The sequence below is a fragment of the Oncorhynchus clarkii genome, chromosome 12 (assembly GCF_045791955.1).
Source record: "Oncorhynchus clarkii lewisi isolate Uvic-CL-2024 chromosome 12, UVic_Ocla_1.0, whole genome shotgun sequence".
Classification (NCBI taxonomy): Eukaryota; Metazoa; Chordata; class Actinopteri; order Salmoniformes; family Salmonidae; genus Oncorhynchus; species Oncorhynchus clarkii.
The window spans coordinates 72,771,994-72,796,209 of NC_092158.1; the positions used below are offsets into that span (position 1 = coordinate 72,771,994).

General features: G+C 42.0%; 1 protein-coding gene and 1 pseudogene across 1 annotated transcript; both read left to right on the forward strand.

The window, feature by feature from the left end:
- Nucleotides 1-4,448: 4,448 nt before the first annotated feature.
- On the forward strand, nt 4,449-5,887 carry LOC139422526 (paired mesoderm homeobox protein 2-like). The gene is made up of 3 exons (XM_071173685.1): nt 4,449-4,683; nt 5,021-5,178; nt 5,447-5,887. The coding sequence occupies exons 1-3, from the start codon at nt 4,449-4,451 to the stop codon at nt 5,885-5,887; spliced, it is 834 nt and encodes a 277-aa protein (XP_071029786.1).
- Nucleotides 5,888-9,871: 3,984 nt separating this feature from the next.
- Nucleotides 9,872-23,787, forward strand: LOC139422212 (MICAL-like protein 2; annotated as a pseudogene).
- The last annotated feature ends 429 nt before the right edge of the window (nt 23,788-24,216 follow it).

The following is a 24,216-nucleotide window of genomic DNA, read 5'->3' on the forward strand; positions in this document are numbered from 1 at the left end:
CCTATCATGGTTTTATGAAAAGTCACAGATTGCAAACCCATAAAGATGAGTTTAAAGAGTTGTTTTAATGTTGATTTGCTAGTTCATGTGAAAGTGGACAGTGCAGGAAGGTGGGGGTGAGTCCTTGTCTTTCACTCACCCCTGGGAGGGGCTGTGATGTGCCTCTACCTGCCCAGCACACCTGTCTTCCTTTCCTTAGATCATCTCGTCTTCCTCCACGCATGAGTTGTACTTGGCCGGCGTGGAAGAAATGTGGACCGGCTCTCGCCTCTCTTTTCCCCTGGCACTTTGAAGCCTAAAGTGTGATTGCTCTTGGATCGTGGCCGCTTTCCCTTGAACGTTTTGTCATGAAAAGCAGGTTGGGCTCTCAGCTTTATCCCATAGCCAGTGATCCAGGACTAAACCAATCAGCCTGCTCTCTGCAGGATACTCTTAGCAACCAGAGAGAGTGAGGCATCGAGCAGATAGGGGCTTCCTCTGCTCTAAAACACATGTCCCTTTGTCTTCCCTGGACGTGACAAACACATCCATCACAATCATTCAATAACAGACGGAATTCAATTGTACTGCCATGCTTTGATTTAAAGTTCAAGTTGGTCAATGAGAGTAAGTGCAACCACAAGCAACCGATGATGAGAACCTTGCTGTGATTTCATGTCATTTTTTTTTGTTGACAATTTGAAATGAATCGGAAATAAAAATGTGGAGTTTAGGTCGACCCTGTCTGAAAAATCTGCCGGGCAATCTGAAAAGTCATTAGCAACCCTTAAGCTTCACTTATGCTCTCATTAAAAGTTGATCTTATCAGTGTTCTTTGCTGCTTATTACAGACTGCAAATGACACCAGCCATATGCACAGTCCCATGACACCAACGAACATCATCCATCTTCACAAGGCATTTGGCAGAACTTTAGTCGGATGTTTTGAAGTGTCATTCTAATGACTGTGCGTTGTTCCCAATCTCTGTCATCTAAGGTCCTGTACTAACACATCCACAGTTAAATCTGATAGTTGAGCCAGTTTCAAAGGTCCTTTAAAAAGAACATAGAATGCTTTTGTTATGTATGGTAAATGTATTGCCTAACACTGCACTAACCTAAAGAGCTGCTCTTTGTGTTGGTCTTATACGGCAGAGTATTGGCATTTCTCATTCCAACATTCCTTGTGTTGCTTCTCTTGTCCTCTATCCCTTTACATTTACATTTGTAAACCATATATACGATCTCAAACAAGCCCATTTCAAACTAAAGTCAGTCATGGAAAATGAGGCACAACAACGTTGGTGGGTTTTTTAAATCCATGGAGAATGTGTATTTTGCCCCCAATGTTGAATGCCCACTAATGATGCTGTGATATTTATTTAAGCCTACTGTAGATTTCACAGGCTGCCATGTGATCCAGGGACCTGGGAATACCTGAGAGACCAGTGAAGACTGGAGTGAGCCACTGCCATTGTTGTCCTAATGCCTCCTTCAATTATCCACAAGCAGCTCATTTGTACACAAGCCCCTTACTGATGGCTAAACCACCCTGCTGGTTTTTCACCAATTTCTCCCCTGATTAGCTGGATCAATGGGCATTAGAGGAACCCAGGACAGACCAAACACAGCACTTTCAGACATCCCAGAAATCCCTCTGTCTACCTGTGTGCCAAGGACAAATGGAACAGAGATGGCCATTCATTATTCAGTGCTAACCCACAAACAATGTTTATTTACCCACCCTTCAAACTAGACACTTTTAATCTAGTTTCCTTTTTTCTTTAGAAATGGCAAAGCCAAGAGATGACTGGAGAAATGGCAAAGCCAAGAAATGACTGGGGGCTGCTGGAGCAGAGTGAACGTTGATGCCTCATTGTCACATGCACCAATAAACATGCTCACAGATTCATCTTAACATAGAGATTGTCCAGGCATTTCTGATGTTTGTCTATTGACCTCTATACCTGTGCGTCGGCTTTATTAAGTGTTTGAACAGGTGTGGATGAAAGCCCCACTGGAGAGGAGAGAGAGGTGCTGTCCTCTGACTAGACAGTGATTCACCTTCCCCTGGTGTTGGGAGCATGGCTTTGGCCAGATGTCTCCTGCTGATGTTCTGGAACTGATCAAAGGTATGCAGTTCAAACCGCCAGTCTGTGGTGACAACCATGACAGTGGCGTGTTCTAGCCGCCGTCTGATCCGATAAGCATTTAGCGGGGTGTGTTAGGTGATGCGTATCTCCGGATTAATTGACACACCTGTGTTTCATTCACATCATAGACAGTCAGTCCCCATCATGATCAACTCATCAGAGATCCTTCAACACTGGGGCCACAGCTGGGCTGCTTGGGAAAGGTGTGGATGATCTTTAAGAGTATGCACAGCAACGTGAGTTGACTATGTGTGAGAGAGAGTGTGTGTCTCTCTGTCTGTGTGCGTGCGTGCATGTGTGTGTGAGAGAGAGTGTGTGTGTGTGAACGTATGAGACCTAATTATTGTGTATAAGTTTTGTAGTGGATTCGTGTAGCTCTTATGTGAGAGAATGCTCTCTCTCTGTCACGGTCTGTTGGAGTACAGTGCTGTATTACCTTCCTTCCAGCATGTGTGGAGATTTACTTTGAGGCCCCGTACTAAGCTGTGATTTGGGACAGTTTACCTGATGACATGAAAGAGGGATTGAGTAACTCTAACTTATTACACAGTAACAAAACCTGCTTGCATATGTGTATAACACTGGTAATACCTTTTTTTATAGGTTTATTCGATTGTATTTAAATGTTTTTCCACTTGGAAAATCCCATTGAACCCAAGGGAGCCCTGCAAACAATCATACAAATTCACAATATTTACAATTCCAACGCTTGCGGTGATCATTATTCCCATTAATTCCCTATTGATTGGAATTTCTATGTCAATGTATTTGTTATAGTCTTTTGTTAGGATTGTGTATATTACTTGGAGAGAAAGAGGAGACGTTTTAATAAAAAATACAAATCTGGGTGACATGAAATAGGTGCAAATTCCAAAAGCTCAATCTGTTTTCAAAGGCCAAGGAGCCCTGACCCACAGCCATTGTCAGTGAACTCTGTCTTCAGCCCGAAGACCAAACAATACCTTCTATTTGAACAGGTGATCCCATTTTAGATGGAAGACTAGTAGAGACTAGATGGGACCACTTTAGTCATTTAATGACAGCATTTCCATTGTTTTTGTTGAACGTTTCATTTGAAAGATTAGACCTAGCTATTAGGAAAGCAATTATTTTTAATTGCATACATTTCTGGGGTGTATAATGACTGCATTTAGTGTATCTAACATCCAAAATGAACATCAGATCAGGAAATAAGTGTTAGGTAAACATTTTTGATCCAGCTAATTGTCATCATTCAACTTCATGTCAATTAGGTGGTGTAATTAGCGTGAACTTGTTTACCTTGGCAACAGTGGCTCTGTGTTTGGCACCTTTGAGCCTGTTTTGATCATCTCCGAAGGGCTGTACCAGTTTGTCATCGGAATCATTTCTTCTTCTGCTGCTTGACAACTATTAATTGAAAGACAAGCGATATTCTCAAATATTTGTGGTATACGTGTTTCAACTGAACGTTCAAGCGCTGTTTTTTTTATGTCATTTCCACACTTTGATGTCTGATCCATCACTTTGATTGAAATTTACGAAGCTAAAAGATGTCTTAACTTGTTCAAAGTAAACCTCAGACACCAAATCCATGCAGAGTGCAACATTAAATGGAGAGTGGGAGGTGCTGCTATAATGTAAGTTGAATGCAAAACATTGTATGGGATTGGTGTGTTGAAGAAGATAAAGTGTACATTGTGTTTCTAAATGGACTTTGATTGAATGATACCGTGGTGTGAAAATCTACCTGGAGAGTGATCATGGGTCAGATTCACATTCCTGTCTCCATTTCTCTGAAGCCCAGCCCTCTCTCTCACACCCAGGAGTCAGTCTGGGCCCACTGTGAGTCATGTGACTGCTAAGGAAGGAGGGGGGAACAGCAGGATAGGAGAGAGAACCTCACCAGACTAAGGTGAGACCCCCTTACCTGCTGAGTGCAGTCCTCTCTCGCCTCCCCACCCATCACCTGCATCTCACCTGAACTCCTCCTGAGTCTCCATTTCAACCTTCATCTTAGGTAGCCTTCTGGATCGAGAGTCAGTGTATGGCTGATGACTGCAATTCATCCCTCAGAATTGATGGTGGAAGATTCTGTGATTTCTTTAATTCTGGATCTGGTGATGTACTTCATTAACAGCCCTATCTGATTTCACTGTGGTAAAGAAGCCTTAAGACTTGGCTCTGCTCCATCTTGTGCCAACCTCAACAAGAATGTTTAGTCTGATGTTGTGAAGTGCTCCTGAGATACGTCCCATTGTTTTGGTATCAGACTGTTCCCTTTATACCAGTGGATTGACACTTAAGACTCTGGACTCCTCTAAGAGCTTTTGGATAATGTTTGGCCCTGGGCAGCTGGTCTCCACTCTTCTACCTGCAGTCTTCCACTCCTCCGCAGCTCACTTGTTCCCTGCGTTCCCCACCAGACTGGGCTCCCCTCCACAGATCCTGATCCCTGGGCCCCTGATCAGCTATGAGTCCCTGCGGAGTTACTTGCAACCAGAGCCCTGCAAAGAGGCTCTGTTCCTGGCCACACAGGCAGCTGGGATGGGGCAGTTCACGGCCAGCATGGGTGAGTTCCAACCAACAGTCTGCCTTAGAATGTCAGAATTACTGTAACTTTGGAGAGCACATGGATATTTACATTCATGTGTGACAATTTATTACAGATACGTGTTGGCTTATTAGTTGGTGGAATGTGTTTTCTCATAGAGACTCATTGAGCACTGTCTAATGGCAGTGTAAATGTTTACAAAAGATTTTCCTAACAGCTCCTAACAAACAATCAATTATCAAGCACGGTTAAAGAGGGCCTAATGAACGGCGGCGCTAATTATCCAATCTAGAGCCATTAGTTCCTTGTCAACCTTTGGCGATTGTGTAATTGGCGGTTGTGCTGTGCTTTCCAGATGAACAGAGGCCAGTGAAGCAGCGTCGTGCGCGGGCCAACTACAGCAGCTGGCAGCTGGAGGAGCTAGAGAAGACCTTTGAGAACACCCACTACCCTGACGTCTTCATGAGGGAAGCTCTGGCCCTCAGACTGGACCTCATCGAGGCCAGAGTGCAGGTACAGTCCCAACACCCTCTTCATTCCAAACCATTGTCACTAATGCATGAACACTGATTTCTAGAAGCCATCTTTGTTTCTATCAGCTTTCATGCCACAGTGTTACTGTATTTTATATATATATATATATATATATTTGTTTATGAATACATCAAAAAAACTGTTAAATCTAGTGGATACTGAAACATTTTTCAAAACAAATGTTTTGCATTGTAAGAGATTTCACTCTCTCATATACTACATATTACATTGGTTCCATTTTCACCAGGTGTGGTTTCAGAACCGCCGGGCTAAGATGCGGAGGCAGCTGAAGTTGCAGGGCCAGCTAGGAGAGCCCTTTCCCAGGAAGGACAATGCCGAGGACACAACAACAGACAAACCCAACAAGAGCTTACCGGAGCTAGAGAGCTCTGACAGCGAGCACTGGGAGAGGAGGCAGGAGAAAGGAAGCTATCCCTGGACTAAAGTACCTTGTTCTGCTGTGATGACCACCCCCATACAGGGTATGATTCAGGGGCCAGCAGGGGAATGGGAGGGGATGGAGGGGCCCAGTCCAGAAGAGTTCCGCTGCTGTAGCATTGCCAAGCTGAGGGCCAAGGCCAGGGAGCACGAGGCTGAGATCCATAGCACTGTGGCCAGGTCAGGAGGAGGAGAGACATCAGCACTGCAGACACAAACACAGAACACTGACGACAGAGAGAGCAACTGATATGGCTCTTTCTCTCTGCGTGGCTTTTGCAAACAGGTCCCTAAGACCTCATCATGGTTGAGGCAACTTGCCTAAATACTCCATCCTTGGTTTTATTCATTCTGTTATTCAATGAGGATATGAACTAACATTTACAAAAGGTGCTGATTTTTTGTTTAGTATTATATAAATGTATTGTGTTTTGAAATGCCATTATTTTTCTGTACTGGACATCTTTTTCTATCAACAATCACGCTAAACGTGTATTTTAAATGCTCAGACTAGGATGAGGTGAATATATAGTATATCCATAGTAACAGCTTATAAATGTATAGTATATCCATAGTAACATCTTATAAATGTATAGAATAAACGTCTTATAAATATATAGTATATCCACAGCAACATCTTATAAATATATAGGTTATCCATAGCAACATCTTATAAATATATAGGTTATCCATAGCAACATCTTATAAATATATAGGTTATCCATAGCAACATCTTATAAATATATAGGTTATCCATAGCAACATCTTATAAATATATAGTATATCCATAATAACATCTTATAAATATATAGTATTTCCATAACAACATCTAATAAATATATAGTATATCCATAGTAACATCTTATAAATATATAGTATATCCATAGTAACATCTTAACATTTTATCCTTAATGTTTCTTTATACTTTGGCTGAACAATTTCAGTTTCTATCATTCACTATCTTGAACTCTTGAACACATGAGACAAAGATGTCATTGTTATCGTTTCACATTCCCCACTGAGGTGGTTCATTTTATTGAACCTTTATTTATCCAGGTGAGTCAATTCAGAATAAATTCTTAATTTAATACATTCATGGTTTTTCACGCCTAAATAAATCTGTACATAATACATGTTAAACTCAGATATGCAGTCCTGATCTTCATCCATCACCCCAGGGTCTTTAGATATTCTTCTGTATTACTGGTGACTAAATGCTCTTACATTAGCCATCAGATTAGGGTCAAATTAAAACAGGAAACGCTCTGATGACTTCTCAATGATCTCATCGATGACAAGCCCAACCCTGGCCGGGGCTATCCTATTACCTTCACTGCAGACCGAGAGGCAGGATGTCTGCGTGCTGCCACAGGCCCTCGTAGGAAACAATGGAAGTGGCTGAAAAATGACTGGCCCCAATGACAGGAACGCTTTCTGAAGATTAAGAGGCAAATAGATGTTGTTTTTTGCTGAGAAAGATGAACTTTTTACAACAGTGCTGTCATTTAAATACATCAGAGAGGCTATCACTGTTTGTATTTTTTATAGGTATTGTTGAAATGTATATTAAGACGACTCACATAGTGTATCGTCTTGAGCTATACCGTATATCGATGTTAAAAAAGTACAGTCGGCTAAAACATATTTACAGGATGGGACTATAAGAATATCCTGTATCATCATTATCACTACTTTTCCAGAGGTGGCACTATTTGTCCTACTAAACTGTATTATGTTGATTTTCAGAGCATGGAAAGAGCAGCTGTTCCAAGTCTAATGGATTTTCAGCCTCACAGTCAGAGCACTTCCTTCAGGCTTAGACGTTGGCCTTTTTTGTATGGCCAATCTCCTGTATGACATGAACAGCCTTTAGTTCTGTGGAAGAAACATGGGATATGACACCACTTTGCCAAGGTCACTGCAAATTCCAATGCAGAATCTGGGGATATGAATAGGGAGTTGGAAGGATTTTAATGAATGGAGAATGTAAATCTTGAGTGCAGGGCCGGCCTTAGCCTCTTGACAGCAGAGAGAAACATTTAAAGTTTTAAATTTAATTTCCTGCAATTCTACACATTTTGCCATGGCGCAGAGAGAAAAATGTGCAGTTGTACAGAATATTTACTGAAATTATACATATTTTGCCATGACTTATAGCATGTTAATATGATATCTGATTGAGAGTGACTAACCAAATCAAAGGGGGCTCATGCACACATGCCCTTCATGCCCGGTAGGTAATTACTACAAGTTTAGATAGCTAGGTAGACTAATTTACCAATCTAAAAAATGCTACCTGACGAGCTAATTGAGTGACTGACATAGCAAGAGGAAAACTGCTAATGCAAAATGCACGACATTGCACCTTGTGTATTATCCTATTCTGAAGCTCAACATTAAGTTTAGTCCCCGACTATTTTTTTTAGTTGGGGGCACCATAAAGGCCGTGGGTCAAGCGCCTATGTCACTTATGCCCAGGGCTGGCTCTGCTTGAGTGTTAGTTTGAGTCTTCTGTATGTTTTCAAAAGTCTCTCTGTAGTCTAACAGTGCCCCCCTCTGGTAATGAAATCTCTTCTCCATTCATGGGCCTTTTACCAATTAGATTTGCTCACCTCCTCCGTCCTCTCTTGCCTCCTTTGATAAAGGAAAAAGTTAATCGAGGACAGTCGGCGAGGAGTGAACGTGGGTGGAAATGCGCTTAATTGAAATGATACGGTCCTTCTCCACTCACTCGTCATTAGGAAAATTACGTTTACTGGGGTGGATCCCAAAATAAGTGTAAAGTGATCAAAACAAATTAAGTTAATTGTGCAAGAGATGTTGTAGATAAAACAAACAATAAGTAGCATATTGTTTTTAAACGTGTGCATGTTTTTCTCCTCTGACAAAACAAAAGCTGATTCCAAGGGGGTGTGGAAGATTTCAAAACTTCCGCGGTAGGATACACATGAATATCCTTGATGAAAATTGGCTATCGAGAAGGGGAGGACACTTTCGTTTGCCAATAATGACTTGACCACTTATCGGTTTCCTGGTCATGGAGGAGAGAGGACGGAGGACGTTCTTTTTCCCAAACGAGAAAACCCCATAAGTATTATCATAACTGTCCTTCCTTTACTCAATCATTATTGTATATTCATTGTCAGCCACATATTTATTGCCAGTGTGCATTTGCTTCAGTAATAATTCAACTATCCATATCTTTATATTCTGTAGATTTCAAGGTCTGTTAACAAATATTTTGCTATTATGTTAAAACAATTAATATATAAAAAAAAACATGTTAATAAAACGTTTTAGTGTAATTGCAGTGTTACTACACAAGTTTTTCCCAATGTATTTTGTTTTCTTTTATTGGTATGTTGTTCCTACTATATATTAGGCTACTTGTATTATTTACACCAAGTAAATGTTGTTGTTTTTTGCTGTGTGTAAATATATCAATGTCCATCTAATCTCTTTGTAGGTTATGCATCTAGTTGAGGTTGTCGAGTTCTTGGTGGGTCAGTTTCTCCTATGTTACTCACATTTCAGACACACTCAAATTGTTCTGGATTGTTGTCCAATCTTCATTTGGGCCCATCTCATTTGGTTCAAATTTGAAACCACCATTGGTGACCCAAAATGGGTCTGTGGGTCTGGATTAATTCGTTTCATGGAGACCTTAAGCCTCTTCTGAGTTTGCAACATGTAACTTAAAATATGTATCATTGGTTTTTCGAATGAAAATGCCCCATATGCAAATAACCCATATGCAAATGAGCAAACAAGGGCTCAGCCGAATCCTTTGTATTCATAGCCTAATTGAGTTGCTCATTAAGGCTTCAACAATAACGTCTGCTCATTAGTGCGTTAATGTAGGCCTATAGCCCATTTTGTCCATGAAAACTATTGATATTAAAACCACACAGACTTCAACAATAGTGTAAACATTGATATTATATACTTTTATGCCAATTATTACCTCTCTGAAATAGACTATTCAGGACATAATGCAAATGAATATTTAATAACCGGACAGACACTAAAAATTACCGATTAATTGCCACACTATGATTATTATTAAATGCAATTATGTCACGGTGTAAAATGGTAATTAACAGCGTTAACTAGGCTACTGAACCAGAGCCTCGCCCCCTTGCGTCACGCCAATATACTTTTTCATGAGGTATGCAATGGTAGCGTATCAGTCGCGAGCATCAGCTGATGATTGAACACTGAACAGTTTGAACTGGCTTTTCTTTCTTGGTAATCGGAATCTTGCTTTCTACTACCTGCACTCACCTGAAATAAGACATAACACCCACTGGTTGCATACTTCTCTTTGGTATATATTTTTTTCGGAAGTCATTTATTTGACAGGACGCGCTCCGGGAAGGATGGCTGCCATCAAGGCGCTTCAACAGTGGTGCAAACTTCAGTGCAATGGGTACCGAGATGTGGCTATCATCAACATGACAACTTCTTTTAGGGACGGGTTGGCGTTCTGTGCGCTTATCCATAAATACAGACCGGACCTAATGTAAGCATTATAATGACTTAAAATGTAGATTTGGGAGAAGAATTGATGTTCAACGGAATGGTTAATCAGGTGCAACAAATCATTACCAGCTGGAAACAATCAATAGGTCCAAACACTTCGATGGGCATTTGCTGTTAGCTTTAACGTTACAGTTAACTTGTAATATTTTGAATCATATTACGAATAACCGACCTCGGCGTTTCCCAAACTCGGTGCACTTTTTTTGTTTGTTGCCATAACAGTACACAGCTGATTCCGATGATCAAAGCTTGATTACCTGATTTGAATCAGCTGTGTAATGTTAGGGCGAAAACCAAAACGTGCAACGTTACCGAGTTTGGGAAACCTTGGCCTACTGTCGACGTACCTTATCATAACCAAACAGTTAATGTTTTTTGTCATTTTGTCTTCTACTTTGCAAACACATTTTGTAGCTTAGGCTATAGCTTCAAATAATGTTTTTTTTTTGTAATTAATGTTGTCATGTAACGTTAGGCCTAATGTAATCCCTCGAACACTACATATAATAGAAATAAAGTGATATTTGTGATCATGTTCTATTTATTTTGAAGTGTTCCCAGTGGCTTCCTGTCTAACAATGGTGGCGGGAATCCCCCCTCTCCAGCGTCCTTTTAGCCAAAGGATTGACAAAATTTGGTTGATAATTTTTTACTTTTATTTCACCTATTTATCTAGGCAAACAGAAAGAAACCTCACAGCATAACCATTCCCACAATATTTCTTGCTGAACTAGTGGACTAGAATATAATTTTTGATGTATCCCAGAAACCTGGTTATTTTCCTTGAACAGGGCAGTTAGTCACCCAAATTCACTTGAGAATAACCTTTGATCAACCTCCACAATGTGAATTATTCATTTCCCTGTGTTCTATATTCAGAGACTACGACTCCTTGAATAAAGAGGATATTTTTGACAACAACAACTTGGTAAGATTTACTGTCTATTTATGCATGTAACATCATCACAGTTAAAGGTTGTACATTGACATGACCATACTGAACTGTTTGACCATCTTATCAGACAGTCAGTTGGTTTGTGTTTGAGGGGATTGCATTGTTAGAAATGCATTAAGTCCTTTGTAACATTCAGGCCTATTTTTTTTATTAGTGAAGTCTCCAAATGACTGGAATTGTGGAGAAGTCAATTCATGGATATTTTGCTATATATCTCAGAGGTTTGTCTCTTGAACTGGGGCAAACAAGTTTTGCTCTGAAGGGTGACCTTAAATGCAACTCGTGAAAAGAATGATGGCTCACCATAAATGTGGCTTGTAGCATGCATAGCTTGTAGCATGCATAGTATGTAAACGCAATGGCCAAATGCAGAACGTCTTTCCCAGTTGATAACTGGGCAAAATGTATTCCTAGGATTTCATGTCCCAGGCAAGCTTATTCAAATACCAACTGTAGTTTGGGAAACCATCTCTGCTAGGGGTGCTATGCAAGGTCTGTCCCATGTTGCTGTTTTATTGTGAGGAGAATGTCATCTGCGAGTTGTATGGAGTGTGTCAAGTCAGTCTTACACTGTGTAAACAATTCACTTGGTAGTGACTTTGGCTAGTTACACTAATTTATATTGATACTTTGACAGATGCCAGCTTACTCTTTGTGGAATTATTTGACCAACTCTTTTGTCGTCGCCCCCCCCGCTATTTCCTTCACACCAGGAAGTATGTTGGGATAAGAATGAGTCAAGCAGCTGCGACTTGTCCATAATTTAGTCATTCTCTCTGTGCTGGTTTCCTCAGTTTGAGGATTACAGACCTCATAGTGTTCTATGCACTCCAGGATCTGTTGCAAAACACTAGCTGCTAGTCGTGCCGATCCCCCACAGCGTCTGTTAAGAACCTGAGTACCAGAAGAGACTCCCTGGGTTATTCATTATGAATGAGGCTTACTGTTATCCGTGGGCTACTCGATCCGCACGATAAAGGTCCATTTACAAATGTTAGACAGTATGGTGAGACAACACTGCTTGGGATGTTGCATAAGAATGTGTTTTTAAACCAGTGTATTTTTAAAAAAAAATTCTCTGTTTTAGTAACGCTAGTCTATTTGACCAACCAGCTAGGAAGGAATTCCCCCATGGTGGAGTCCAAACACTAATTTTGTGTAGCTATTTATTTTTAGTCTGAGGTATTCCTATACACATTGATAGTAGTCCTCTGTATTTCATGACAAGGAGGTCCAGTCCTTCATGTGTGTCTCAGGTTTCTCTCTGTGGTGGGTATATCTGTCACTGCAGACTACAAATATGCATTTGTCTTGTCCAGACTCTATTTCGTTACGGTACAGCAACAATGGCCAATTCCGTTACTATTATACAGAGAATCTCAAATGTAGAAGTTGTTTGGTCTTTCTCCTCCAACATGAACGGATATGCCGTTCTGCAAGGCTGTACTTTAACATTTTAATGAGCACGTCCAGGTTGATCCTGAACAATGCCCCGTTCTCCCTCCTTCTTCCCAGGGCTGAGTGTGCACAGGAAATGTGCTATTCATTATTCACCCCCTGTCCAGACTTCCCTAGCATGGGGCCACAAACAGCTGCTGGCTGGACTTTACGATTTTCTATTTCTGAAGAGACCATTTTGTCTGGCTTGTTTACAGTTAAATTAAGTAGCTGCTTTGTATATTAAGAAACCCTCCAGAACATTGGGAAAGTGTTATTCAAATTATGTACGATTTCTCCTTACTACCTCAGCTTTTTTTTAAACATTTACAAAGCAAATGTTGTACATTTTTACGAACCGTTATGTGTTCTGCTTACTAGGGGGTACTCCAATTTACCTGACCCCTCTAATTTTTGGCTCTCTATGGCTTTATGGTTGGTTATTAAAACAAGTGTTTTATTTTAAATTCAGGCTTTCCGAGTTGCAGAGGACAAGCTGGGGATCGCTGCTCTGCTGGATGCAGAGGACATGGTGGCCCTGAGGATCCCAGACCGACTGAGCGTCCTCACCTATGTCTCCCAGTACTACAACTACTTCCACGGGCGCAACCCGAGTAAGACTGTCTGACTTGAGGCAGCTTTGTTACATTGGAGCACTAGCCTATATGTTGCACTATAAGTATTTCCTTTCCTGGTGAGATGTTACTTAAGGTGATTGTGTAAAGTACACAGGTGTCATGTCGTGTTAATTCGGGTGAAAACGTTGCTTCAAACCTGTTTAGTGTAATGTACTTATCCTTACAATCAGTAGTAAATTTAAAACTTGGCAAATGTTTTTTTTTTTTCAAATTGTTTATGGTTATTGGTTTATAAGATGTTGTATATCCAAACTATTTCAGTTTCACATGCACAAATCATCTCTACTGAGCTATTGGTTCAGGTATTGTAGACTAGAGTATTGTGGCTCAACCCTCTGCTTTCTGATGGCCAATGTTGTTTTTTCCAGTTGGAGGGGTGGGTGCTGTGAAAAGACCAGCAGAGGGCTCCAAGGAGGAGCCACGTGGAAAGAAGAACCTCCCGGTGGTGGCCAAAACCATGGTGTATAAAATGGCCATAGAGAATTGTCCACCTCCTTCCTCTCTCATGGTGAAAACCTCCCCCAAAGCAACCAGAGCTGCTGTTCAGGTTAGAGGAGTACACATGTCTCTAATGTCTTAAAAAAAAAAAAAAACTTATCAGATGTTGGACAGGTATACATTTTGGTGAACTACTGAATGTACGCTATATATACAAAAGTATGTGGACACCCCTTCAAATTAGTGGATTCGGCTATTTCAGCCACACCCGTTGCTGACAAGTGTATACATTCAAGCACACAGCTATGCAATCTCTGTAGACAAACATTGGCAGTGGAATGGCCTTACTGCAGAGCTCAGTGACTTTCAACGTGGCACCTTCATAGGATTCCACCTTTCCAACACGTCAAGTCATAAATTGTCTGCCCTGCTAGAGCTGCCCCAGTCAACTGTAAGTGCTGTTATTATGAAGTGGAAACGTCAAGGAGCAACAACGGCTCAGCTGCGATGTGGTCAGCCACACAAGCTCACAGAACGGGACCGCTGTAGTGTGTAAAAATCATCTGTCCTCTGTTGCAACGCTCACGACTGAGTTCCAAACTGCCTCTGGAAGCAACATCAGCACAATAACTGTTTGTCAGGAGCTTCATGAAATGGGTTTACATGGCCGAGCGGCCACAAGCTTAAGATCGCAATGCCAAGCGTTGGCTCGAGTGGTGTAATGCTCGCCACCATTGGACTCTGGAGCAGTGGAAATGCTTTCTCTGGAGTGACGAATCAAAATCAAATCAACATTTTATTGGTCACATACACATGGTTAGCATGTGTTAATGCGAGTGTAGTGAAATGCTTGTGCTTCTAGTTCTGACCATGCAGTAATCTAACAAGTAATCTAACAATTTCACAACCACTACCTTATATACACAAGTGTAAGGGAATGAATAAGAATATGTACATATAAATGCATGGATGGCCGAACGGCGTAGGCAAGATGCAGTAGATGGTACAGTATATACATATGAGATGAGTAATGTAGGGTATGTAAACATAATATAAAGTGGCATTGTTTAAAGTGACTAGTGATGCATGTATTACATCCCATTTTTAGTTATTAAAGTGGCTAGAGATTTGAGTCCGTATGTTGGCAGCAGCCATTCAATGTTAGTGATGGCTGTTAACCAGTCTGATGGCCTTGAGCTGGAAGCTGTTTTTCAGTCTCTCGGTCCCCTCTTTGATGCACCTGTACTGACCTCGCCTTCTGGATGATAGCGGGGTGAACAGACAGTGGCTCGGGTGGTTGTTGTCCTTGACGATCTTTATGGCCTTACTGTGACATCGGGTGGTGTAGGTGTCCTGGAGGGCAGGTAGTTTGCCCCCAGTGATGCGCTGTGCAGACCTCACTACCCTCTTGAGAGCCTTACGGTTGTGGGTGGAGCAGTTGCTGTTCCAGGCGGTGATACAGCCCGACAGGATTCTCTCGATTGTGCATGCTGCAAGGACGCATGAGGACTGCAGGTGTGGCAAGGGCAATAAATTGCATTGTCCGTACTGACAACGTCTAAGACAGCGCTACAGGGAGACAGGATCGTCCTCGCAGTGGCAGACCACGTGTAACAATATCGGTACATCCGAACATCACACCTGCGGGACAGGTACAGGATGGCAACAACTGCACAAGTTACACCAGGAATGCACAATCCCTCCATCAGTGCTCAGACTGTCCGCAATAGGCTGAACTGAGGGTTTGTAGGCCTGTTGTAAGGCAGGTCCTCACCAGACATCACCGTCAACAATGTTGCCTATGGGCACAAACCACCGTTGCTGGACCAGACAGGACTGGCAAAAAGTGCTCTTCACTGACTGTTTTGTCTCACCAGGGGTGATGGTTGGGATTGAGTTTGAGTTTATTGTCGAAGGAATGAGTGTAACACCAAGGCCTGTACTCTGAAGCGGGAGTGATTTGGTGGAAGGTCCTTCATGGTCTGGGGCGGTGTGTCACAGCATCATAGGACTGAGATTGTTGTCATTGCAGGCATATCTCAACGCTGTGCATTACAGGGAAGGCCTCCACCTACCTCATGTGGTACCCTTCCCGCAGGCTCATTTTGACATGACCCTCCAGCATGACAATGCCACCAGCCATATGGCTTGTTCTGTGTGTGATTTCCTGCAAGACAGGAATGGCAGTGTTCTGCCATGGCCAGCGACGAGCCCGGACCTTGTCTGAGATCTGTTGGATCGGAGGGTGAGGGCTAGCCCCCCCCCCCCCCCCCCTCCCCAGAAATGTCTGTGAACTTGCAGGTGCCTTGGTGGAAGAGTGGGGTAACATCTCACAGCAAGAACTGGTAAAGCTGGTGCAGTCCATGAGGAGATGCACTGCAGTACTTAATGCAGCTGGTGGCCACACCAGATACTGACTTACTTTTGACCCACCCCCCCTTTGTTCAGGGACACATTTAATTTCTGTTAGTCACATGTCTGTGGAACTTGTTCAGTATGTCTCAGTTGTTGAATCTTGTGTAAATATTTATATGAACATGACATTTTTGCTGAAAATAAACGCAGTTGACAGGCTTCTTTTTTTTTTTTTTTTACATGAGTACATGACAAATGCTTAATTGTTCTCTCTCCCCTCCACAGAAGACAGATGTATTGGTGGAGAGCTCCAATAAGACGGGCACTCTCAGCAGTAAATGTGTTGTGTGCAAATGCCACGTTCATCTGGTCCAACGGCACTTCATCGATGGGAAGCTTTACCACAGGAGCTGCTTCAAGTAAATGTCCGCTTTAAACAGACAGCAGCTCCATCATTATGGTTAAAACATGTTGATACCCTTGTTGCACCTTTCACCAGGTGCAGTGAATGCTCCAACATCCTCCTGGCTGGGGCCTATAAATCAGGGAAGGAGCCAGGTTGCTTCATCTGTAATGACCACCAGAACACCAAGAATGACTACAACAAGCCTCCCTCTGGGGTTGTCATCCAGACTGGATGCCCAAGTGCCAACGTTGAATTCAAAAGTGACACCAGCAGAGTCCAGTCTGTGTCCCGCCCCACCTCTGTGCCTTTGACTCCCATCAAGGGTGTCTTGAAGCCCGTGGAGACCACCCCCCAGCTCCCCAACCATGGACCAGCTCGGCCCAGAGAACCCAGGCAGCACGGCAGAGGTTCTTCCAGTCATCTTCCTCCACCCCAGAGGTCCCCTCCAGCAGCCAGAAGCCCTCAGTACTGCCGAGGGTGCCCCTGAGTCCTGAGGAAGAGAAGAACCGAGCCAGGGCCGTCATTACCAAGAAACTAGTTGAGGCGAACTGCAACAACAATAACACCAGATACTTTGTTATCCGACCAGCAGAAAGGAGGTGAGAAAATGCTTATGTGTTTACCTACAGGCTTTTAGTCTTCAAGTGTGCACAGTTCATCTCATTTTGTGGATGTCAGCTAATATTAAATGTACATTTCCAAACCTAATGGTGATAGTATTGCTTCCCAGGTTTGGAGATATGGTAAACTCAGATGACCTCCCCAGCTGGAAGCAGGCTGAATGTGGGCCAGGCACAGCAGGACAACTCTTCACCAGCAATAAGGAATTGCTTAACACCGTCAACAAAGCCAGCGCCAGACCAACAACCGTATCCTCCACCATCAAAGGCAAGCTTTTTCAATTCCACTTCAGTTTCAGAACTTTTTTATCACGATCATGTTTTTATAATGGGTCATAAGGGAAACTTCAAAAGCTGGAACGCTTTCGATTACCTTGTTAAAACAAGGGTGTAGCCACGAACAGCATTTCCATACAGTTTAACAAAAGTCTATTTTAAGAGCATGAAAATAAGATGAGCTGCTAGTGCATTAGCAGTCTTCACTAACAGCCTTTTTTAATTTGCACATCCCAGCTTGTTTAGCCCTCCAATGTTTTTTTTTTAAACACTAAATTGAGTTGTAGAATTTGATAATGAGCTTGAATAATAGTCTCCTTTCAAAATGTATTTCTTTGGCAGTAAATGCAGACCGTGCAGAGGCTCCTGTTAACTGGCGATCAAAGCTCAAGCCTGTTAAAGATGGACCAGGACTGAAGTAAGTCTGGACTGCTCATCAGTTATCTATTTATTAACCACTTTCTTTCTAATCCTGTACATCCACACAAAGGGAAGGCAGGTATTGTCACCTGGGTGAGAGATTCAATTATATATCTGATCTGGAGAGCTAACCAGTTGGGCGTCTCATGTATCCACACCTCCAGCCTGCGGATTCATCCTGCCTCGCCCTGCTCTGTTATGGCTGACTGGCTCAAATTGCAGCCACTCTCCTCCCCCATCCTCACAAGTCCCAAGGAGTGCTATGGCTGAAATGAACCCTAGTGCACCACTAACTAGTTTCCCAGAATTCCCCCTGATGACCCCCTCCACTGTTTTCTCACCTCCATTATTTCTAAATATAAGGTGAGGCTGAATGTTCTTTTTGTACTTACTGTATGTTCAATCCAAAATGGTTGATTTCAGGGGAAAGTCCAATATTTTCCTGCTCCTTACATGCACCCTCTTTCTCCAGGACCTCTGACTCTGAGAACCAAGCGATCATTGTTGAGCAACCCAAACCTGAAGCCATCTTGAAGTCTTTTGCTACTAGTATCATCGTCAACATCCACTCTCCTCCGATTCCCCCACCTGCCTTCAACTTTCCTCCACCTGGCCCCGTGTCTCACAGAGCTCCGTCTCCCAAGAAGCCCCATTGCGGCTCTGGAGGCTTGGGTACATGCTTTTTATTATCCTCTATACTTGGCAGAGTAGTGATTACTCAATCATTTGAGACCCTAAACATTTTCAAAGACTTGTTGGGATTTTAAATTATATCGCGCTTCACCTTCTAGGTACTAAAGATGAGAATTATTCTACTCCTCTGTTGTCCACTCCTCCCCTGGTTCCTGTCTGGCACAGGGTTCCCACTCCAAATAAGCCTCACCACAGCTTTGCAGGATCGGGTAAAGACAAGAACTCCATTCAGTGATTGCATTGCCACAATATATTTGTAATCTATATATTGCAGTTTATTAATCTGTTACATTTAGTTTTTTTAGGCTCAACGGATGGCAATTTTCCCCCTATATCTCCTAAACAGCTTCGCCAGAGCTCCACAGGTTAGACTGGGCCTTCACTTTCTATTACCAGACATTCTCAACCATTGATGTTTTAATCTTTTTTTATATATGTCCTAGCTTGTTTATTTTCCGAGGTTAAGTCTTGTGTGACAATGACTCCCTGATTGTCAGCCATTAAATATGTAATAATCCTATTCTGTCTACCTCTTAGGCTCCAAAAATGGAAAGTATTTGTCACCCACAAACACCTCCCAGTCTGAAATGAGGTCACCCTCGGTAAGTTATCAGTTATGTCTCATACATAAAGAGTGGCATGTTAGTAGAGCTTATCAGAGGAAATAACTATCCTATGTGATAATGTCATTCTTATGACATTTTCATGTCAGTTAAATAATTACACAGGATTAGCAATTGACACCATGTGTTGTTTGTTTTGTTCAATGTAAGTCCCATCACATCCCCATGGACCAGATAGTGAAGGAGCTGCGTGAGATTGGAGACAGCCTGGGTGACTTGGAGAGGAAGGGAGTGGAGATGGAGAAGAGGCTTCGCAGCTGTGAGGAAGGTACTTTCCATTGAACTTCCCTTTACTCCCAGTGTCCCTCTGTTGATGTTGTCTAATAGCAATTGCCAGTGGGAGGGAGGTCTTCTGCATACACTTTCTCATTTTAGTTAAGTTATTGGTTTTGGGACTGGTCTGGCTTTTGAAGGACTTAAATGACAAGTGATTCTGCACACAGTTATGTTAAAGAAGACTGACCATGTTTCAACCTTAACTGGGTCTTTTGTCAGGACAGGAATTTGAAGGACACCATGGGAGAATCTCAATTGCCTGCTCCTCCTCAACCCGTTGGATGAGAAAGCCAGAAGCCCCTCCCCTCTGACCTTCTCCAATGGGTTTTGAGAAGGGGAGAGTGTGCAATTGAGATTCTCCCCTTCTATCAAAGTTTATTTCCAATTAAACTTCCAAATAGACCAGCCTTTATGATTAGATATATATTAATGTACTTCAATTGAAATGGCCCAGTCCCTCCACTATTCTCAGTTTTGAGTTGTGCTCTGATGGTGAGCATGTTATCCCTGCAGCCCACCTGGGACTTTACACAGGAATCCAAACCCACACAGCCTGGAGGGGAGAGGTGTGACTGGCGAACAGGTTCCATTTCCCTCCTCTACGGCCCAATGAGGCGAGAGGCAGGCACTGCCCACATGAGGGCACCTTCTCCCTCTCTGATACTATCCATCTCCCTTGAGTGATAGCGAGGTGGTGGTGAAGAGCTGACCAGCCCCAGAGACTGGCTGTGGCTGCAAACAGAGCAGGAGCAGTAGGGGGGCCTCATTGCTCTGCTCAAGGTCACCATCTGGGCACAGTTATATTAATATTATTATCTGGTTCACTGCTTTACTCCCTCACTCCTTACATGCACCTGTCTGTCCTGCTGATAGGAGGCAGGGTGAGTTAATGGGACACTTCTCTCTCAGCCCAGTTTGTACTATTGGTTGTGGCTGGTGTGTTTGTATACCCACAGCCCTTAGGCACTGACAAAGGCTCAATGTGCATGTTGGACTGGAACACTGATTCATTTTGTTCATAAGTCCTGCACAAATAGATGTTATTTATTTTATGTATTGCCAATGAACTGGCCTTTTGCAGAGGGAAAGGGGGACATTTTGATGGACCCTCTGATGGTTGACTGGTTCAACCTGATCCAAAAGAAGCAGACATGCATTAGGAGGGAGTCGGAGCTTGTGTACATGTGAGTACTTGTCAAGTTTAAATGTTACCCGAATCTATCTGCACTATTTTTGGTTTACAATGGCTTAAAAATCACTTATTGCATTTGTCAGAGCTAAGACTCAAGACCTGGAGGAGCAGCAGCCTGGGGTGGAGGGTGAGCTGCGCAGACTGTTGGAGAAACCAGGTAGGAGGCACAATGTTCACACAGCACCTCAACTGTTCACTTTACATCCCCCTAACAGATCAGCAGCTACCATGTTGTAGTGTAGTGCTCCTATGTCTAACATAGGTCTTCTTATCTATGGTGTCACAGATCATCTGAAGTCGACAGAGGAGCTTCGGCGAGAGAGCAGTCTGATGGAGAGGCTGATGGAGATTGTGAACGGTAGAAACGCCATTGTAGAAGGACTGGATGAAGACAGGCTCAGGTACGGAAATAGCGCAACTTTATTGCTTGCACAATTTGATGCGAGTTGTGACTGGAGGTCGACCGATTAATCGGAATGGCCGATTAATTAGGGCCGATTTCAAGTTTTCATAACAATCGGAAATCGGTATTTTTGGGTGCTGATTATTATTATTTTTTTGTATACCTTTATTTTACTAGGCAAGTCAGTTAAGAACACATTCTTATTGTCAATGACTGCCTAGGAACGGTGGGTTAACTGCCTTGTTCAGGGGCAGAACGACAGATTTTCACCTTGTCAGCTCGGGATCCAATCTTGCAACCTTACAGTTAACTAGTCCAACGCAATAACGACCTGCCTCTCTCGTTGCACTCCACAATGAGACTGCCTGTTACGCGAATGCAGTAAGCCAAGGTAAGTTGCTAGCTAGCATTAAACTTATCTTATAATAAACAATAAATCATAATCACTAGTTAACTACACATGGTTGATGATATTACTAGATATTATCTAGCGTGTCCTGTGTTGCATATAATCTGACTGAGCATACAAGTATCTGACTGAGCGGTGGTAGGCAGAAGCAGGCGCGTAAACATTCATTCAAACAGCACTTTCGTACGTTTTGCCAACAGTTCTTCGTTGTGTGTCAAGCATTGCACTGTTTATGACTTCAAGCCTATCAACTCCCAAGATGAGGCTGGTGTAACCGAAGTGAAATGGCTAACTAGTTAGCGCGCGCTAATTGAGTTTCAAACATCACTCGCTCTGAGCCTTCTAGTGGTTGTTCCCCTTGCTCTGCATGGGTAACGCTGCTTCGATGGTGGCTGTTGTCGTTGTGTTGCTGGTTCGAGCCCAGGGAGGAGCGAGGAGAGGGACGGAAGCTATACTGTTACACTGGCAATACTAAAGTGCCTATAAGAACATCCAATAGTCAAAGGTTAATGAAATACAAATGGTATAGAGGGAAGTAGTCCTATAATTCCTATAACTACAACCTAAAACTTCTTACCTGGGAATATTGAAGACTCGTGTTAAAAGGAACCACCAGCTTTCATATGTTCTGCGCAAGGAACTGAAACATTAGCTTTCTTACATAGCACGTATTGCACTTTTACTTCTCCAACACTTTGTTTTTGCATTATTTAATCCAAATTGAACATATTTCATTATTTACTTGAGGCTAAATTGATTTTATTGATGTATTATATTAAGTTAAAATAAGTGTTCGTTCAGTATTGTTGTAATTGTTATTATTATAAATACAAAATCGGATGATTAATCGGTATCGTCTTTTTTGGTCCTCCAAATAATTGGTATCGGCGTTGAAAAATCATAGTCGGTCGACCTCTAGTTGTGAACCATTTTCTTTTTTTTAATGTGAAGAGCATTTCAATATCTGCAATGGTCTCAAGTGGTCACTAAGGTCAAGCTGGATGTGTAACTTGAAAAACCTAAACATGTTCTCTATTTTAGGGAAGATGAAGAGGATCAGCAGTTGAATGAAATGATGCAGACTCTTGGTGAGTATTTTAAAATGCCACTGTCATTAAACCCTGGGATGTTCCTTAATGTCATTTTCTCTCTTTGTTCTGGTGGACAGGACTTAAAAAATCCAAAATCAAGAGGAAGTCCTTCAAAATGCTGTTCAGACGAAAAAGTAGTAAAAAGGTTGCCGTGTTTTGATTGTTCTACCCTGCTCTGGGGGGGGTATGCGTTTTCCAATGTGTCTGGATTGTATTTAAATAAGGTTTATATTTTCAAGTGCGTGTGTACACCAACTTGTGTTCATGCTGGTATTGGAGTTGTGCTAATAAGTAACAAGATTGTCTGTTGCTCATCCTGAAAGATCTGAAGGTCAAAGACCACCTTTTTTTTCAGCTACTTATCAGATCAAGTTGGGGTTTCGTCGCAAAGGTTAATTTAGAAATGCTTTTTGTTTGAGAAGACTCCCGGCTTTCACTCTTCATTTAGTGTTCAGTTGTTCTTGAGATGGGTCTCATGACACTTGACTGATCATAATGTGCTGTTTTTGTCCCTTGTAAAGGTGTGGTGTATATCTAAGATCACAATTTAGCTCATGGTTTGCTTAACTTTAACTTTTTTTTCCCCACACATCTAGTTTGGGATTATTGTGAAGAGGTGTTCAAGAGTCACTGTTAGAATGAGTCAAATGCAAAATGATGTAACTGGTATTGTGGCACCGGATAATGGTGAAGGAGAATCCATATCACTGTGATTTAAGAAGTTAGTATCAAAAGAAGAATGCCTTTGAGTGATGTTTTTAGCTCCAGTATGTCTATTTTAATACCAATGTATTTTATTATGCTTCCAAAAAGTATGTTATTACAAACCGTAACATTTTGAGTGGAATCTGTCTAGACCAGTGAAGTGGTGAGCAGCGTGTTCTACACTGCCACATTTTAAAGGCTGTATTTCTCCTGTCGTGCTGTAGGTGGCACCATGGTTTTACCTTATAGGAACCAGGCAGGAACCTGAATCCAATTCGCCACAGTACAGACAGTTAATTTCTTTGCTAATTTTATAAATGCTGCAAAAAGTTCCAACTCTGCTGATGCAATACCATTGTGAAAGCTTACGTAGAGCAGTAGCTTATGCACAGGAAAAGGCTTATAGACTAGTGGTTGTATTGAGCTTTTAATCTTAAACCTGGTTTAATTAAACATACATTAGTATAGAATGATCTACTGAAGCATTGTTTTAAGTAAACATTGTTGGCATTTGGCGTCATCTGTGAAACTGCTGTTTGAGGTATGCACAGGTCCCAGTGTCTCGTGACTTTAAAAAATTGGAAGGAATGTTAAATGAATCTGTACATAATGTGTATTTATATTTTTAATTGAAATGAGTTTGCTGTCCAATAAATAATTTGAACATCCTTTCTTTTGAAAGCACTCGTATCTAACTTTTTAAGTTTAAGTTGGCCTTTAAGCAATTATCGGCCATGATATTTTATAGTTTCAATTAACATGTTCCTTCAACTGTAGGGGATGTATGTTGAATTGATTTCTTCACATGTGAGAGACTGTTCAGTTCCTAATGAAAAATCTTAACTGATCCTTGAGTTCTATCTCATAGAAGCACAAAGTTACAGCCTGATTTTTACCGTACAGATCAGTCCTCATCCAACGTGTTTTGGTTCTGGACCAGCTATGCCGGGACACTACTTAAGTATCAAAACTCAGTTATTGTTCAGAGCTACATGCAGAAAAGTATTTAATGTGGGTTTTAGGGAAGGCATCAAGATAATTTGTTCACGTCAACATATTTGCAGCTACTTATAAACAACATATCCCCAATTGCAGATGCA